Source organism: Anolis carolinensis, unplaced genomic scaffold (assembly GCF_035594765.1).
Source record: "Anolis carolinensis isolate JA03-04 unplaced genomic scaffold, rAnoCar3.1.pri scaffold_7, whole genome shotgun sequence".
Lineage (NCBI taxonomy): Eukaryota > Metazoa > Chordata > Lepidosauria > Squamata > Dactyloidae > Anolis > Anolis carolinensis.
The window spans coordinates 39943263-39963262 of NW_026943818.1; the positions used below are offsets into that span (position 1 = coordinate 39943263).

At 40.5% G+C, this 20000-nt stretch overlaps 2 protein-coding genes across 2 annotated transcripts in view; one reads left to right on the forward strand and one right to left on the reverse strand.

Moving 5' to 3' along the window:
* The window catches only part of insr (insulin receptor), a 110998-nt gene that overhangs the window by 46093 nt on the left and 44905 nt on the right, over nt 1-20000 (forward strand). Inside the window, exon 3 of the mRNA XM_062960204.1 lies at nt 19972-20000. This exon is cut by the window's right edge and continues 287 nt beyond it. Coding sequence (XP_062816274.1) covers nt 19972-20000 — 29 coding nt within the window. The remainder of the gene's footprint in view (nt 1-19971) is intronic.
* LOC134293232 (uncharacterized) overlaps nt 2911-20000 on the reverse strand; it is a 183464-nt gene continuing 166374 nt past the window's right edge. The window contains exon 2 of the mRNA XM_062960224.1: nt 2911-3631. The gene's annotated coding sequence lies outside the window, so the exon portion shown is untranslated. The remainder of the gene's footprint in view (nt 3632-20000) is intronic.

Consider the following 20000-nt stretch of genomic DNA (forward strand, 5'->3'; position numbering starts at 1 on the left):
TTGGAGGTCACTTTCCTTATCTATGGTCCTATGAGACCATCTAGATGGCTTTTGGAGGTCCCTTTCCTTATCTATGGTCCTATGAGACCATCTAGATGGCTTTTGGAGGTCCCTTTCCTTACCTATGGTCCTATGAGACCATCTAGATGGCTTTTGGAGGTCCCTTTCCTTACCTATGGTCCTATGAGACCATCTAGATGGCTTTTGGAGGTCCCTTTCCTTACCTATGGTCCTATGAGACCATCTAGATGGCTTTTGGAGGTCACTTTCCTTATCTATGGTCCTATGAGACCATCTAGATGGCTTTTGGAGGTCCCTTTCCTTACCTATGGTCCTATGAGACCATCTAGATGGCTTTTGGAAGTCACTTTCCTTATCTATGGTCTTATGAGATCGTCTTGATGGCCTTTGGAGGTCTCTTTCCTTACCTGTGGTCATCGTTGACCATTCCAGAAGTTTTTTGTATATTTTCGATACTTGTTTCTTACTTGATTTCATAATTCTGTCCCATATTGTTTCATTTTCCTCGAAGCCAGCCACGGCCGTGGTTCGGATCCCTCTTCCGTTGCTAGTGTTGTTCTGCCTTGCAGATCAAACAGTTTGTTGTGCAAGCCCAAGGCCATGACAAAAAGGGACAGGTACAGGGTGCGCAGGGCAGTGCCCTCAAAGCAAACAGGAAAGCAACAGATAACAAACAAAAGGACGGCGTGACGCTCGCACCAGGAGCGAAAACGGCACGGAACTACAAATACGTTATGCTGGGAGCCCTGGGAGTCTCCGTGGCAGTCGGTGGCCGTTTCATCTAGCATGCGATTTGTGATCTTTTTTCGCGAGACAAAGCAAAGGGGTCCGCAAACCTTTAAAGCAGAGGGCCAGTCCACAATCCTTCAGACCAGGGGTCCCCAAACTAAGGCCCGGGGGCCGAATGCGGCCCTCCAAGGCCATTGACCTGGCCCCCGCCCTCAGTTTTAGACTTTGTCTTGCCCAAAGTCTGAAATGACTTGAAGGCACACAATACCAACAATCCTACTTAACTTGACTATCTCATTGGCCAGAAGCAGGACCACACTTCCCATTGAAATCCTGATAAGTTTATGTTGGTTAAAATTGTTTTCATTTTTAAATATTGTCTTGTTTTTTTATTTACTAATATTGTGCTATGGCAGGGGTCCCCAAACTAAGGCCCGGGGGCCGCATGCGGCCCTCCAAGGTCATTTACCTGGCCCCCACCCTCAATTATAATATAATATTTTTATATCAGTTTTAATAATATAATATATTGTATATACAGGGAAATCGGGGAGTATCGTCGACTTCCAATCTCCTTCTTTGCGGCAAATTCTTTTCACTACTTTAATAGTCACTGTGGCTTCCCTTACTCTTACCTAAACCTTATTTTGTTTCATTCGTGCATTTTCTTCTAAACAGTTACTAACATTTTCCTTTTCCTTTGTAACATATATTTTTTAAGGGTGACCAATCTGTTTTTTTGCTTTTCACTCCTTGGAAATACTTTAACGCAGGGGTCCCCAAACTAAGGCCCGGGGGCCGGATGCGGCCCTCCAAGGTCATTTACCTGGCCCCCACCCTCAGTTTTATAAAATAATAATAATAATAATAATAATAATAATAATAATAATAATAATAATAATAATTTTATTTTTATACCCCGCTCCATCTCCCCGAAGGGACTCGGGGCGGCTTACATGGGGCCTGGCCCGATAAAACAAACAAAACAGTAACAAAGCAATAAAACAATTATCCCAGTAAAAAACATCAACATCAATAAAAACAATCATTAAAATCAACATTATAAAATCAATATAATATTTTATATCAGTTTTAATAATATAATATATTGGACATACATATAATATTGATGATAATCATATGTTATACAATATAATACTAGTAGTAATACCATATAATAATATTAATTATATGTTATATATTACATATTATATAATAGTATAGTGGTATAGTTCAATATAGTAATATATAATGCTAATATTGTGTTACACTTTCCATTGAAATTCTAATAGGTTTATGTTGGTTAAAATTGTTTTCATTTTTAAATATTGTCTTGTTTTTTTATTTACTAATATTGTGCTATGGCAGGGGTCCCCAAACTAAGGCCCGGGGGCCGCATGCGGCCCTCCAAGGTCATTTACCTGGCCCCCACCCTCAATTATAATATAATATTTTAATATCAGTTTTAATAATATAATATATTGTATATACATATGATACTAGCTGTGCCCGGCCACGCGTTGCTGTGGCTTTGTCTGGTGGTGTTGGTGAGAAATTGTTGAGGTAGTATTGAATGTGTGTTGTATGGTTGTCTTTATGTTTAGTATGCACACTGAAGTGGATTATACGGCAATGTGGAGTCAAGATAATCCAGTTCAAAGCAGATAATATAAGATTCTAAATGGGTTATATAGCTGTGTGGAAGAGCCTTGAGTCTACACTGCCATATAATCCAGTTAAAATCTGATAACCTGTGGAAGAGGCCTAAATGAGGCCTAACTGTGCCTGTCCCCTGGGCTGAGGAGGTCGCTAGGAGACCAAGTGGGCGGAGCTTAGCCTTCAAACTGGCAGCAATTGGATAAAAACAATTATTCCTCTCCCTCTAATTAGGACTTTATTTTTCTTTTTGTTGTATCAACCTAGAGGCATGGATGAGGGGTTGTGATGTCAATTTTCGAGGTTGTGGGGTGTTTACTTTTGTTGTTTTGTCCGCTGCCGTGATGCCAAAAGCCTTTTATATATATAGATTGATAATAATATCATTTTATACAATATAATAATAATACCATATAATAATATTAATTATATGTTATATATTACATATATTACAGTATAGTGGTATAGTTCAATATAGTAATATATAATGTTAATATTGTGCAATAATAATAATAATAATAAGTTTATTTGTATCCCGCCACCATCTCCCCCGGAGGGGACTCGGGGCGGCTCACAGAAATATCAAATACAAAACAATAACAATATACAATACATCAATAAACAATAACATGCACCAATTGTAATATTTGCACATTAATCAAAAAGAATAAAAACACACTTATTAAAAACATAGAATTTAAAAACAGTGAGGTTGTAATAGTAGATTAGCAAAGTGCACATCATAGGTTGTAAACTCAAAACATAGATAAAGTGCTATGCTAATAATATAATATATGGTATGTAGATACAGCTGCTCTGAGTCCCCTTCGGGGTGAGAAGGGCGGGATATAAATGTAGTAAATAAATGTAGTAAATGAATAAATAAATAATTTTAGACTTAGGTTTGGCCAAAGTCTGAAATGACTTGAAGACACACAACAACAACAATAATCCTAATTAACCTGACTATCTCATTGGCCAGAAGCAGGCCCACACTTCCTATTGAAAGCCTGATAGGTTTATGTTGGTTAAAATTGTTTTGATTTTTAAATATTGTATTGTTCTTTCATTGTTGTTGTTGTTGTTGTTGTTGTTTTGCAATACAAATAAGACATATGCAGTGTGCATAGGAATTTGTTCGTTTTTTTTTTCCAAATGATAATTCGGCCCCTCAACAGTCTGAAGGATTGTGGACCGGCCCTCGGCTTTAAAAGTTTGGGGACCCCTGTGCTATGGTAATAATTGAATATATTTTGTATACATATAATATTGATACAGTAGAGTCTCACTTATCCAACACTCGCTTATCCAACGCATTTTTGTAGTCAATGTTTTCAATATATCATGATATTTTGGTGCGAAATTCATAAATACAGTAATTACTATGTAGCATTACTGCATATTGAACTACTTTTTCGGCAAGATTTGTTGCATAACATGATGTTTTGGTGGTTAATTTGTAAAATCATAACCTAATTTGATGTTTAATAGGCTTCTCCTTAATCTCTCCTTATTATCCAACATATTCGCTTATCCAACGTTCTGCCGGCCCGTTTATGTTGGATAAGTGAGACTCTACTGTACTAATATTATAATGTAATACAATATAATAATACTAATAATTATACAATATAATAATAATAATAATTATACATTATATATTAAATGTAATATTACTAAAATTATGGTAGTAATATATAATGCTAATATTGGGCTATGCCAATAATATAATATATTGTATGTACATACAACTTGTAAGCTGCTCTGAGTCCCCTTTGGGGTGATAGAGGGTGGGGTATAAATGTAGTAAATAATAAATAAATAGTTGTTGTTGGGGGGGTTTTTTTGCACTACAAATAAGACATGTGCAGTGTGCATAGGAATTTGTATTTTTTTTCAAATAATAATTCGGCCCTCCACTTAAAAAGTTTGAGGACCCCTGCTTCAGACTGTTGAGGGGCCGAATTATCATTTGAAAAAAAACAAAAACCGAACAAATTCCTATGCACACTGCACAATATCTTATTTGTAGTGCAAAACAGCAACAATAACAATGAAAGACCAATACAATATTTAAAAATGAAAATAATTTTAACCAACCCAAACCTATCAGGATTTCAATAGGAAGTGTGAGCCTGCTTCTGGCCAATGAGATCGTCAGGTTAATTAGGATTGTTGTTGTTGTTGTTGTGTGTCTTCAAGTCATTTCAGACTTTGGGCGAGCCTAAGTCCAAAATTATTTATTTATTCATTTACTACATTTATTTACTACATTTATATCCCACCCTTCTCACCCCGAAGGGAACTCAGAGCATGAACTGCATGACGGCGGTTTTGTTGCCGCGGAGCATTTTGACATTTCGGAGTTCAGAAATTCCAAATCTGTATCTGGAGGAGCAGACCACGAGGGAAGCGTTTCGTAAGAGCAGGAAAACGACGTGGCAAAACGGGGAGCGGGAGGGGGGCAACGTTGTCAAAGCCATTGCCATTTGTGAGCACGCTGAAAGGCTGGTTTGTTGAGATACATATTTGGAATTTCTGAAATCTTCTGAAAGAATGATTGTTATATTATTATTATTATTATTAGCAGATTGGTAGGATTTTGGAAGATGTGGGCCGACTAGGACTTGATTTGGCCTTTATGTTATGCTATACGACAGAAATCTGTTCTGATTTCATCCTTTTCGGAATTTCTTCCCGAAACGGAAATGTAACTCGAGATTCCGACTTACGAATCCTGGCAATCCCGGGATTCCGAATTACGAATCCGAACCTGGGAATCTGGGATTTCGAGTCACGAATCCGAACCTGGGAATCTGGGATTTCGAGTCACGAATCCGAACCTGGGAATCTGGGATTTCGAGTTACGAATCCGAAACTGGGAATCTGGGATTTCGAGTCACGAATCCGAACCTGGGAATCTGGGATTTCGAGTTACGAATCCGAAACTGGGAATCTGGGATTCCGAGTTACGAATCCAAACCTGGGAATCTGGGATTTCGAGTCACGAATCCGAACCTGGGAATCTGGGATTTCGAGTTACGAATCCGAAACTGGGAATCGGGGATTCCGAGTTACGAATCCAAACCTGGGAATCTGGGATTTCGAGTTACGAATCCGAACCTGGGAATCTGGGATTTCGAGTTACGAATCCGAACCTGGGAATCTGGGATTCCGAGTTACGAATCCGAACCTGGGACTTCGAGTTACGAATCCGAACCTGGGAATCTGGGATTTCGAGTTACGAATCCGAACCTGGGAATCTGGGATTCCGAGTTACGAATCTGAACCTGGGAATCTGGGATTTCGAGTTACGAATCCGAACCTGGGAATCTGGGATTTCGAGTCACGAATCCGAACCTGGGAATCTGGGATTTCGAGTCACGAAACCGAACCTGGGAATCTGGGATTTCGAGTCACGAATCCGAACCTGGGAATCTGGGATTTCGAGTCACGAATCCGAACCTGGGAATCTGGGATTTCGAGTCATGAATCCGAACCTGGGAATCTGGGATTTCGAGTTACGAATCCGAAACTGGGAATCCCGGGATTCCGAGTTACGAATCCGAACCTGGGAATCTGGGATTCCGAGTTACGAATCCGAACCTGGGACTTCGAGTTACGAATCCGAACCTGGGAATCTGAGATTCCGAGTTACGAATCTGAACCTGGGAATCCCGGGATTCTGAGTTACGAATCCGAACCTGGGACTTTGAGTTACGAATCCGAACCTGGGAATCTGGGATTTCGAGTTACGAATCCGAACCTGGGATTCCGAGTTACGAATCTGAACCTGGGAATCTGGGATTTCGTGTTACGAATCCGAACCTGGGAATCTGGGATTCCGAGTTACGAATCTGAACCTGGGAATCTGGGATTCCGAGTTACGAATCCGAACCTGGGAATCTGGGATTTCGAGTTACGAATCCGAACCTGGGAATCTGGGATTCCGAGTTACGAATCCGAACCTGGGAATCTGGGATTTCGAGTTACGAATCCGAACCTGGGAATCTGGGATTTCGAGTTACGAATCTGAACCTGGGAATCTGGGATTTCGAGTTACGAATCCGAACCTGGGAATCTGGGATTTCGAGTTACGAATCCGAACCTGGGAATCTGGGATTTTGAGTTACGAATCTGAACCTGGGAATCCGGGATTCCGAGTTACGAATGCGAACCTGGGAAAATGCCGGGATTCCAAGTTATGAATCCAAACCTGGGAATCCTGGGATTGCAAATTACGAATCCGAACCTGGGAATCCCGGGATTCCGAGTTACGAATCCGAACCTGGGAATCTGGGATTTCGAGTTACGAATCCAAACCTGGGAATCTGGGATTCCGAGTTACGAATCCAAACCTGTGAATCTGGGATTTCGAGTTACGAATCCGAAACTGGGAATCTGGGATTTCGAGTTACGAATCTGAACTTGGGAATCTGGGATTCCGAGTTACGAATCCGAACCTGGGACTTCGAGTTACGAATCCGAACCTGGGAATCTGGGATTTCGCGTTACGAATCCGAACCTGGGAATCTGGGATTCCGAGTTACGAATCTGAACCTGGGAATCTGGGATTTCGAGTCACGAATCCGAACCTGGGAATCTGGGATTTCGAGTCATGAATCCGAACCTGGGAATCTGGGATTTCGAGTTACGAATCCGAAACTGGGAATCCCGGGATTCCGAGTTACGAATCCGAACCTGGGAATCTGGGATTCCGAGTTACGAATCCGAACCTGGGACTTCGAGTTACGAATCCGAACCTGGGAATCTGGGATTCCGAGTTACGAATCTGAACCTGGGAATCCCGGGATTCCGAGTCACGAATCCGAACCTGGGACTTCGAGTTACGAATCCGAACCTGGGAATCTGGGATTTCGAGTTACGAATCCGAACCTGGGATTCCGAGTTACGAATCTGAACCTTGGAATCTGGGATTTCGAGTTACGAATCCGAACCTGGGAATCTGGGATTCCGAGTTACGAATCTGAACCTGGGAATCTGGGATTCCGAGTTACGAATCCGAACCTGGGAATCTGGGATTTCGAGTTACGAATCCGAACCTGGGAATCCCGGGATTCTGAGTTACGAATCTGAACCTGGGAATCCCGGGATTCCAGGTTACAAATCCAAAACTGGGAATGCCGGCTGAGATCTCTTGGCACAGCACCCAGTGTGGCCATCACCACCGGTTCAGTTACTGATCAACTCCTCTGTTTGCTGTGTGCCATTGAAAAGAGTAGGAAAGGGTTAAGGGAGAGGCAGTGGGAGGGGTCATGCAAATTCCACTCTAGTGGAGAGAGTCATAAACACTGGGATGTCTGTGGTGGAGGAAAAACATCATGTAGGATCTTCGGTTGCTGATCAACTCTTCTGTTTGCAGTGTGCCATAGAAAAGAGTAGGAGAGGGTTAAGGGAGAGGCAGTGGGAGGGGTTATGCAAATTCCACTCCAAAGGAGAGAGTCTTAAACACTGGGATGTCTGTGGTGGAGGAAAAACATCACATAGGATTTTCAGTTGCTGATCAACTCCTCTATTTGCTGTGTTCCATAGAAAGGAGTAGGAAAGGGTTAAGGGAGAGGCAGTGGGAGGGGTTATGCAAATTCCACTCCAATGGAGAGAGTCAGAAACACTGGGATGTCTGTGGTGGAAGAAAAACATCATGTAGGATCTTCAGTTGCTGATCAACTCCTCTGTTTGCTGTGTGCCATTGAAAAGAGTAGGAAAGGGTTAAGGGAGAGGCAGTGGGAGGGGTTATGCAAATTCCACTCCAATGGAAAGGGTCAGAAACACTGGGATGTCTGTGGTGGAGTAAAAACATCATGTAGGATCTTCTGTTGCTGATCAACTCCTTGGTTTGCCATAGAAAAGAGTAAGAAAGGGTTAAGGGAGAGGCAGTGGGAGGGGTTATGCAAATTCCACTCCAATGGAGAGAGTCATAAACACTGGGATGTCTGTGGTGGAGGAAAAACATCATGTAGGATCTTCAGTTGCTGATCAACTCCTCTGTTTGCTGTGTGCCATAGAAAAGAGTAGGAGAGGGTTAAGGGAGAGGCAGTGGGAGGGGTTATGCAAATTCCACTCCAATGGAGAGAGCCATAAACACTGGGATGACTGTGGTGGAGGAAACACAGAAAAATGTCCCTGTCTGAAAGCCTTCCCTTGGGTGGTGGGAAGTGTGGTGTCTGTGGAGGACATTGGGAGGCTCTTGGACATGTTTATGGTGCTCGCCATAACCTGCAATGTCATTGGAAGGAGTGCCATTGGTGTCTCCTGAGCTCTTTGTTCAATGCAGACGCCCGCAAGCGATCTAGATCTGTGTGCGAGAAAGGCGACGAGGAGGCTTTCCCTTCAATCCAGGGCTTGATCCCTCGGTGTGTGCACAGTAAACACAGGGCGGTTGACGCCAGGGTTGTTTCGCGCTTGCAAAACATCGTCCAAGACAAATCGCCGGCTTTGCAAACGTGTTTGAGAAAGAACGAGGCCTTCTCTCCCGGCAGAACTGGGTAAACAGATCCCATGATCCTCAGGCTCACAACGGAAGGCCCAGGACTATAACACAGTGTCATCACACTATGTCACACAATTTTTGTTCCGGGGTTGTCAATGTCATTTCCAAATTGGTCCCATCAGAAAGACACAGAAATCCAGCATATTATGTACTAGCTGTGCCCGGCCACGCGTTGTTGTGGTTAGGACTTAATTTTTCTTTTCTTTTTGTTGTATGAACGTAGAGGCGTGGATGAGAGGTTGTGCTGTCAATTTTCAAGGTTGTGGGGCATTCAGTTTAGTTGTTTTGTCCGGTGCCGTGATTCCATTACCCTTTTATATATATAGATAGCTGTGCCCAGCCACGCGTTGTTGTGGCTAGGACTTAATTTTTCTTTTCTTTTTGTTGTATGAACATAGAGGCATGGATGAGAGGTTGTGCTGTCAATTTTCGAGGTTGTGGGGCATTTAGTTAAGTTGTTTTGTCCGGCGCCGTGATCCCATTACCCTTTTATATATATAGATAGCTGTGCCCAGCCACGCGTTGTTGTGGCTAGGACTTCATTTTTCTTTTCTTTTTGTTGTATGAACGTAGAGGCGTGGATGAGAGGTTGTGCTGTCAATTTTCGAGGTTGTGGGGCGTTTAGTTTAGTTGTTTTGTCCGGCGCCGTGATCCCATTACCCTTTTATATATATAGATAGCTGTGCCCAGCCACGCGTTGTTGTGGCCAGGACTTCATTTTTCTTTTCTTTTTGTTGTATGAACGTAGAGACGTGGATGAGAGGTTGTGCTGTCAATTTTCAAGGTTGGGGGGCGTTTAGTTTAGTTGTTTTGTCCGGTGCCGTGATCCCATTACCCTTTTATATATATACATTGTTATTATTTTATTATGACACAGCAAACAAGATAGACATGCTGGATTTCATATCACAAAATCCCAAGTCGAACACTTCCCAAGTGTCTAGGACTGTGTGATATATTATTATTATTATTATTATTATTATTATGACACAGCAAACAAGATAGATATGCTGGATTTCATATCACAAAATCCCAAGTCGAACACTTCCCAAGTGTCTAGGACTGTGTGATATATTATTATTATTATTATTATTATTATGACACAGCAAACAAGATAGATATGCTGGATTTCGTATCACAAAACCACAAGTCGAACACTTCCCAAGTGTCTAGGACTGTGTGAAGTATTATTATTATTATTATTATTATTATTATTATTATGACACAGCAAACAAGATAGATATGCTGGATTTCATATCACAAAATCCCAAGTCGAACACTTCCCAAGTATCTAGGACTGTGTGATGTATTTTCGGATGATGCGTGCAGATCCCAGCAGGGTGGCCTTTTGCAGCTGGCAGATCGTGATTTTGTCAATGTCTGCTGTTTCCAAATGCCGGCTGAGATCTTTTGGCACGGCACCCAGTGTGCCCATCACCACCGGGACCACCTGCACTGGTTTCTGCCAGAGTCTTTGCAGTTCAATCTTGAGGTCCTGAGAGCGGCTGAGTTTTTCCTGTTGTTTTTCCTCAATGCGACTGTCACCTGGGATGGCGACATCCATGATCCAAACCTTTTTCTTTTCCACAACTGTGATGTCTGGTGTGTTGTGTTCCAGAACTTTGTCAGTCTGGATTCGGAAGTCCCATAGTATCTTTGCGTGCTCATTTTCCAAGACTTTTGCAGGTTTGTGATCCCACCAGTTCTTTGCTGCTGGGAGGTGGGACTTGAGGCATAAGTTCCAATGAATCATTTGGGCCACATAGTTGTGCCTCTGTTTGTAGTCTGTCTGCGCGATTTTCTTACAGCAGCTGAGGATATGATCAGTGGTTTCATTGGTTTCCTTGCAGAGTCTGCATTTTGGGTTACTGGCTGATTTTTCGATCTTGGCCTTAATTGCATTTGTCCTGATGTCTTGCTCCTGGGCTGCAAGGATCAGGCCTTCTGTCTCCTTCTTCAGGGTCCCATTCGTGAGCCAGAGCCAGGTCTTCTCCTTATTATTATTATTATTATTATTATTATTATTAATTGCCTTTGTCCTGATGTCTTGCTCCTGGGCTGCAAGGATCAGGCCTTCTGTCTCCTTCTTCAGGGTCCCATTCGTGAGCCAGAGCCAGGTCTTCTCCTTACCAGCTTTTCCTTCCATTTTGTCAAGGAACTTTCCATGCAATGTTTTGTTGTGCCAGCTGTCAGCTCTAGTTTGTAGTGCGGTTTTCTTGTACTGATTCTGCTCTAGTTTGTAGTGCGGGTTTTTTGTACTGATTCTGCTCTAGTTTGTAGTGCGGTTTTCTTGTACTGGTTTTTTGTCTGCTGTGCTTTGAGGAGTTTCTGATTTTTGACTTCAATCAAAGCAGGTTCTTCACTTTGCTTTACATCTTCTGCCAGGGCATGTATTATTATTATTATTATTATTATTATTATTATTATTATTATTATTATTATTATTATTTTATTATGACACAACAAACAATATAGATATGCTGGATTTCATATCACAAAATCACAAGTCGAACACTTCCCAAGTGTCAGCTCTAGTTTGTAGTGTGGTTTTCTTGTACTGATTCTTTGTCTGCTGTGCTTTGAGGAGTTTCTGATTTTTGACTTCAATCAAAGCAGGTTCTTCACTTTGCTTTACATCTTCTGCCAGGGCATGTATTATTATTATTATTACTATTATTATTATTTTATTATGACACAGCAAACAAGATAGATATGCTGGATTTCATATCACAAAATCACAAGTCGAACACTTCCCAAGTGTCAACTCTAGTTTGTAGTGCGGTTTTCTTGTTTTGATTCTGCTCTAGTTTGTAGTGCGGTTTTCTTGTACTGGTTTTTTGTCTGCTGTGCTTTGAGGAGTTTCTGATTTTTGACTTCAATCAAAGCAGGTTCTTCACTTTGCTTTACATCTTCTGCCAGGGCATGTATTATTATTATTATTATTACTATTATTATTATTTTATTATGACACAGCAAACAAGATAGATATGCTGGATTTCATATCACAAGTCGAACACTTCCCAAGTGTCAACTCTAGTTTGTAGTGCGGTTTTCTTGTACTGATTCTGCTCTAGTTTGTAGTGCGGTTTTCTTGTACTGATTCTGCTCTAGTTTGTAGTGTGGTTTTCTTGTACTGATTCTGCTCTAGTTTGTAGTGCGGTTTTCTTGTACTGATTCTGCTCTAGTTTGTAGTGCGGTTTTCTTGTACTGGTTTTTTGTCTGCTGTGCTTTGAGGAGTTTCTGATTTTTGACTTCAATCAAAGCACGTTCTTCACTTTGCTTTACATCTTCTGCCAGGGCATCATCATCATCATCATTATTATTATTATTATTATTATTATTATTATTATTGATAATCATGTTTGACATTGACAAGTTCTAAAATGTTTCTCTCAGCTGCGGTGGTGAAGCAGTCTTTCTTCCCATTTACTTCCTGGTTTGTTGACTGCGGAAGGCGAAGTTGCAGGATCAGGAATGGCAAAAAGAAGGCTCTCTGCACATGCCTTCTTGCCCACTTCTCCAGTGTTTCCCCCTTTCCCCGGCCTCTGACTTGCAATACGTCTGGCTGTTCCTTCCATTGTTCGGAGGAGGAGCCGCTTCTTGGCACGATGCCGTGGAGCCGGGCCAAAACCCCGAGCCTTTCAAGCCATTCCAAGTTCTTTCTCAGCTATACATTTCTCTCTCTTTTTTTCTTGGCAAAGCCAAACTATATGGCTCCTTCCTGTCAAATCATAGGCGGCCCACCAATGCAACGTGGCTTGGCTTCGCCTCTGCTCCCCTGCTCAAACACTTGCATATCATTATTATTATTATTGTTGTTGCTGTCTTTACAAGTTTTTATTTCCTTTTCATAGTTTTATTAGCAGTGCCCGGCCACGCGTTGCTGTGGCTTATGGGAATCCTTTGTTGGCCAGGTGGAATAGCAGTGAATAGCCTTGCAGCCTCAAAACCTGCCTGCTTCCTGCCTGGGTGAATCCTTTGTTGGGAGGTGTTAGCTGCCCCTGATTGTTTCCCTTCTGGAATTTCCCTGTTTTCAGAGTGTTGCTCTTTATTTACTGTCCTGATTTAAGAGATTACAGTAGAGTCTCACTTATCCAACACTCGCTTATCCAAGGTTCTGGATTATCCAACGGTTTTTTGTAGTCAGTGTTTTCAATACATCGTGATATTTTGGTGCTAAATTCGTAAATACAGTATTTACTACATAACATTACTGCATATTGAACTACCTTTTCTTTCAAATTTCTTGTATAACATGATGTTCTGATGCTTAATTTGTAAAATCATAACCTAATTTGATGTTTAATAGGCTTTTTCTTAATCCCTCCTTATTATCCAAGATATTCACTTCTCCAATGTTCTGCCGGCCCGTTTATGTTGGATAAGCGAGACTCTACTGTATATTGTTCTGTACTATTATACCACAGTAATTATTATATATTATATTTATAATCTTATATTGAGGAGCCCCGATGGTGAAGTGTGTTAAAGCACCGAGCTGCTCAACTTGCAGACAGAAAGGTCCCAGGTTCAAATCCCGAGAGCGGAGTGAGCACCCGCTGTTTGCTCCAGCTTCTGCCAACCTAGCAGTTTGAAAACATGCCAATGTGAGTAGATCAATAGGTACCGCTCCGGTGGGAAGGTAACGGTTCTCCATGCCATCATGCCAGTGGCCACATGATCTTGGAGGGGTCTACGGACAACGCCGGCTCTTTGGCTTAGAAATGGAGATGAGCACCAACCCCCAGAGTCGGTCACGACTGGACTTAACGTCAGGGGAAAACTTTACCTTTACCTATAGATAATATTCTATATTATTTATTTTATTATGACACAGCAAACAAGACAGATATGCTGGATTTCGTTTCACAAAACCACAAGTCGAACTCTTCCCAAGTGTCTAGGACTCTGTGATGCATTTTCGGATGATGCTGCAGATCCCAGCAGGGTGGCCTTTTGCAGTTGGCAGATCATGATTTTGTCAATGTCTATTGTTTCCAAATGCCAGCTGAGATCTTTTGGCACGGCACCCAGTGTGCTCATCACCACTGGGACCACCTGCACTGGTTTCTGCCAGAGTATTTCAAGTTCAATCTTGAAGTCCTGAGAGCGGCTGAGTTTTTCCTGTTGTTTTTCGTCAATGCGACTGTCACCTGGGATGGCGACATCCATGATCCAAACCTTTTTCTTTTCCACCACTGTGATGTCTGGTGTGTTGTGTTCCAGAACTTTGTCAGTCTGGATTCGGAAGTCCCACAGTGTCTTTGCGTGCTCATTTTCCAAAACTTTTGCAGGTTTGTGATCCCACCAGTTCTTTGCTGCTGGGAGGTGGGACTTGAGGCATAAGTTCCAATGAATCATTTGGTCCACATAGTTGTGCCTCTGTTTGTAGTCTGTCTGTGCGATTTTCTTACAGCAGCTGAGGATAGGATCAATGGTTTCGTTGGTTTCCTTGCACAGTCTGCATTTTGGGTCATCAGCTGATTTTTCGATCTTGGCCTGAATGGCCTTTGTCCTGATGTCTTGCTCCTGGGCTGCAAGGATCAGGCCTTCTGTCTCCTTCTTCAGGGTCCCATTCGTGAGCCAGAGCCAGGTCTTCTATTATTATTATAATTATTATTATTATTATTATTACTTGTTCTGATGTCTTGCTCCTGGGCTGCAAGGATCAGGCCTTCTGTCTCCTTCTTCAGGGTCCCATTCGTGAGCCAGAGCCAGGTCTTCTATTATTATTATTATTATTATTATTATTATTATTATTACTTGTTCTGATGTCTTGCTCCTGGGCTGCAAGGATCAGGCCTTCTGTCTCCTTCTTCAGGGTCCCATTCGTGAGCCAGAGCCAGGTCTTCTATTATTATTATTATTATTATTATTATTATTATTATTATTATTAATTGCCTTTGTTCTGATGTCTTGCTCCTGGGCTGCAAGGATCAGGCCTTGTGTCTCCTTCTTCAGGGTCCCATTCGTGAGCCAGAGCCAGGTCTTCTATTATTATTATTATTATTATTATTATTAATTGCCTTTGTCCTGATGTCTTGCTCCTGGGATGCAAGGATCAGGCCTTCTGTCTCCTCCTTCAGGGTGCCATTTGTGAGCCAGAGCCAGGTCTTCTATTATTATTATTATTATTATTATTATTATTAATTGCCTTTGTCCTGATGGCTTGCTCCTGGGCTACGTGAGCCAGAGCCAGGTCTTCTCCTTATCAGCTTTTCCTTCAGTTTTGTCAAGGAACTTTCCATGCAGTGTTTTGTTGTGCCAGCTGTCAGCTCTAGTTTGTAGTGCGGTTTTCTTGTACTGATTCTTTGCTGTGTTTTGAGGAGATTCTGATTTATAACCCATTATATTTATTATTATTATTATTATTATTATTATTATTATTGTGGTATGACACAGCAAACAAGATAGATATGCTGGATTTCGTATCACAAAATTACAAGTCGAACACTTCCCATTTGTGAGCCATAGCGAGGTCTTCTCCTTATCAACTTTTCCTTCAATTTTGTCAAGGAACTTTCCATGCAATGTTTTGTTGTGCCAGCTGTCAGCTCTAGTTTGTAGTGCGGTTTTCTTGTTCTGGTTTTTTGTCTGCTGTGCTTTGAGGAGTTTCTGATTTATAACCCATTATATTATTAATTATGGTTATTATTATGATTAATGATTTATAACCCATTATATTTATTATTATTATTATTAGTAGTAGTAGTAGTAGTAGTAGTATTATATACACACACACAATGTTTCTGTAACATCCATATCATTGAAATGTTGTACCTATTTATGATGTTATTAGAAATATGAACCCAACAGGGATCTCGAATCGTGGGGTTTGTATTTGCCCCTACATAATGTGTGCATGAGGCCTGAACGTGGTGGTTGTTGTGTGTGGAAGGAAGGGGTTAAGGGTCCGTCGTGCGCTTTGTGCAAAGGGAGAGAGAGAAGTGCACCGAGTGGTTCCCTGCTCGGCATTGGTGGAGCGAGAGGGTGGTTCTCTGGCGGGAAGCCTTTCCCGGCCTGGATTCCTCTGGATCCGGATCCGTGTCCTGCCCTCTCGCTCTGCTTGACCGCTCTCCTTCTCACCTGACTTGGCCGCAGCCAGAAAGCCCAGTGTTTGCATTCCAACCCGGCCGGCCAGTGATGGATTTGGTCTCGATTAAAGAGTTGCAGACCTTGGCCGGGCTTCAGCCCTTTCCCGGTTGCCAACCCGGCAGCCCCGGAGCCTGTCCTGACCTTCGCCAGGCTGGAATGTTCCTGCCTTTTTTTTTTGTACACAATCACCTGTGTTTCTGCCACATAATAATAAATAATATAATACACTAGCTGTGCCCGGCCACACGTTGCTGTGGCAAAGTGGTGGTGGTATCGGTTAAAAATTGTTGTGTAATTTTTATTTGACGTTATTTGCAATTTTATTAATTTTATTGTAAGTTATATTTTTATTTATTTTATTTTATTATTTTTAGTTATTTTCTGTTATTATAGTATTTTATTGTATTAATTTTTAGTGTTTTTTTATTATTTTTATTGGGTTGCTAGGAGACCACGTTATAGGAGCTTAGCCTTCTAACTGGCAGCAATTGGATAAAACCAATTATTCCTCTCCCTCTAATTAGGACTTTATTTTTCTTTTCTTTTTGTTGTATCAACCTAGAGGCGTGGATGATGGGTTGTGTTGTCAAATTTCGAGGTCGGGGGGCCTGTAGTTTTGTTGTTTTGTGGGTCGCCGTGATGCCATCACTCTTTTATATATATATAGATATTTTAATATTTTCTTGTATTATTTTTAGTTATTTTCTGTTACTATAGTATTTTATTGTATTAATTTTTAGTGTTTTTTATTATTTTTATTGGGTTGCTAGGAGACCAAGTTATAGGAGCTTAGCCTTCTAACTGGCAGCAATTGGATAAAAGCAATTATTCCTCTCCCTCTAATTAGGACTTTATTTTTCTTTTCTTTTTGTTGTATCAACCTAGAGGCGTGGATGATGGGTTGTGTTGTCAAATTTCGAGGTCGGGGGGCCTGTAGTTTTGTTGTTTTGTGGGTCGCCGTGATGCCATCACTCTTTTATATATATATATATAGATATTTTATTATTTTCTTGTATTATTTTTAGTTATTTTCTGTTACTATAGTATTTTATTGTATTAATTTTTAGTGTTTTTTATTATTTTTATTGGGTTGCTAGGAGACCAAGTTATAGGAGCTTAGCCTTCTAACTGGCAGCAATTGGATAAAACCAATTATTCCTCTCCCTCTAATTAGGACTTTATTTTTCTTTTCTTTTTGTTGTATCAACCTAGAGGCCTGGATGATGGGTTGTGTTGTCAAATTTCGAGGTCGGGGGGCCTGTAGTTTTGTTGTTTTGTGGGTCGCCGTGATGCCATCACTCTTTTATATATATATAGATATTTTATTATTTTCTTGTATTATTTTTAGTTATTTTCTGTTACTATAGTATTTTATTGTATTAATTTTTAGTGTTTTTTATTATTTTTATTGGGTTGCTAGGAGACCACGTTATAGGAGCTTAGCCTTCTAACTGGCAGCAATTGGATAAAAGCAATTATTCCTCTCCCCCTAATTAGGACTTTATTTTTCTTTTCTTTTTGTTGTATCAACCTAGAGGCGTGGATGATGGGTTGTGTTGTCAAATTTCAAGGTTGGGGGACCTGTAGTTTTGTTGTTTTGTGGGTCGGCGTGATGCCATCACTCTTTTATATATATATAGATATTTTATTATTTTCTTGTATTATTTTTAGTTATTTTCTGTTAGTATAGTATTTTATTGTATTAATTTTTAGTGTTTTTTATTATTTTTTATTGGGTTGCTAGGAGACCAAGTTGGAGGAGCTTAGCCTTCTAACTGGCAGCAATTGGATAAAAGCAATTATTCCTCTCCCTCTAAGTAGGACTTTATTTTTCTTTTCTTTTTGTTGTACCAACCTAGAGGCGTGGATGCCATCACTCTTTTATATATATAGATATATATATAGAGAGAGAGATTATTGTTATTGTTAGTAATAGACTCTTTGATATGGGAGAGATAAGTAATAAAAATGTGTGTTCCTGCCATAATAATAAATAATATAATATACTATTATGTTATAATATATTGTTAATAATACAGTAGAATCTCGCTTATCCAACGTAAACGGTCCAGCAAAATGTTGGATAAGCGAATATGTTGGATAATAGGGAGAGATTAAGGAAAAGCCTATTATACATCAAATTAGGTTATTATTTTACAAATTAAGCACCAAAACATCATGTTAGACAACAAATTTGACAGAAAAAGTAGTTCAATAGGCAGTAATGCTATGTAGTAATTACTGTATTTACGAATTTAGCACCAAAATATCACGATATATTGAAAACATTGACTACAAAAATGCGTTGGATAATCCAGAACGTTGGATAAGCGAGTGTTGGATAAGTGAGACTCTACTGTAGTAATAATAATACTTTTCAATAGATATGTAATAAAATGTGTGTTTCTGCCACGTAATAATTAATAATATATATATATATATATATAGAGAGAGAGAGAGAGAGAGAGAGAGAGATAAAAGAGTGATGGCATCAGGGCAGCGGACAAAACAACAAAACTACAGGCCCCCCAACCTCGAAATTTGGCAACACAACCCATCATCCACGCCTCTAGGTTGATACAACAAAAAGAAAAGAAAAATAAAGTCCTACTTAGAGGGAGAGGAATAATTGTTTTTTTTCCAATTGCTGCCAGTTAGAAGGCTAAGTTCTGCCCACTTGGTCTCCTAGCAACCTACTCAGCCCAGGGGACAGGCAGACTTAGGCCTCACTTAGGCCTCTTCCACAGATTATCTAATCTGCACTGGATTATACATACATATATAAAACTAGCTGTGCCTTGCCACTTGCTAGGAGACTAAGTGGGCAGGGCCTACCCTTCTAACTGGCAGTTAAGGGGAAAAACGGCTTTTCCTGGTCGTCTAATTTGGACTTTATTTTTCTAGGGTTTTTTGTTTTGTTTGAAAGACATAGATGGGATGATTCTGTCTTTTGTGGCCACATTTGGTGTGATTTGGTTTGGTGGTTTTGTTGTTTACTCCATAGTAATTCGCACATTACATTTTTTTATATATAGATACAACTAGCTGTGCCCGGCCACGCGTTGCTGTGGCAAAGTGGTGGTGGCATTGGTAAAAAATTGTGTAATTTTTATTTGACGCTATTTGTAATTTTTTAAATAAATTTTATTGTAAGTTATCTTTTTATTATATTTTATATATATTTTCTTGTATTATTTTTAGTTATTTTCTGTTATAGTATTTTATTGTTTTAATTTTTTAGTGTTTTAAATTATTTTTTAGTGTTTTTTATTATTTTTTATTGGGTTGCTAGGAGACCAAGTTGGAGGAGCGTAGCCTTCTAACTGGCAGCAACTGGATAAAAGCAATTATTCCTCTCCTTCTAAGTAGGACTTTATTTTTCTTTTCTTTTTGTTGTATCAACCTAGAGGCGTGGATGATGGGTTGTGTTGTCAAATTTCGAGGTTGGGGGGCCTGTGGTTTTTTTGTTTTGTGGGTCGCCGTGATGCCATCACTCTTTTATATATATATACTAGCTGTGCCCAGCCACGCGTTGCTGTGGCGAAGTATGGTGGTATGGGAAATAAAGTATTGAGGAATTGGTGGTAGTTAAGGTAAAGGGTCCCCTGGGCTGAGTGGGTTGCTAGGAGACCAAGTGAACAGAGCTTAGCCTTCTAACTGGCAGCAATTGGATAAAAACAATTATTCCTCTCCCTCTAATTAGGACTTTATTTTTCTTTTCTTTTTGTTGTATCAACCTAGAGGCATGGATGAGGGGTTGTGCTGGCAAGTTTCGAGGTTGTGGGGTGTTTACTTTTGTTGTTTTGTCCACTGCCGTGATGCCATCACTCTTTTATATATATAGATAGATAATATAATATAATTCATGTCTTGGGGATCCATGAGAAACTTTAGCTGAAAAGTTTTAGGAGATGCCCCGACCTCCCTCCTCCTGACGGTCCTTTCCTCTCTCCCCGCAGTGTGTCCCAACGAGTGCAAGTCCCCCGGC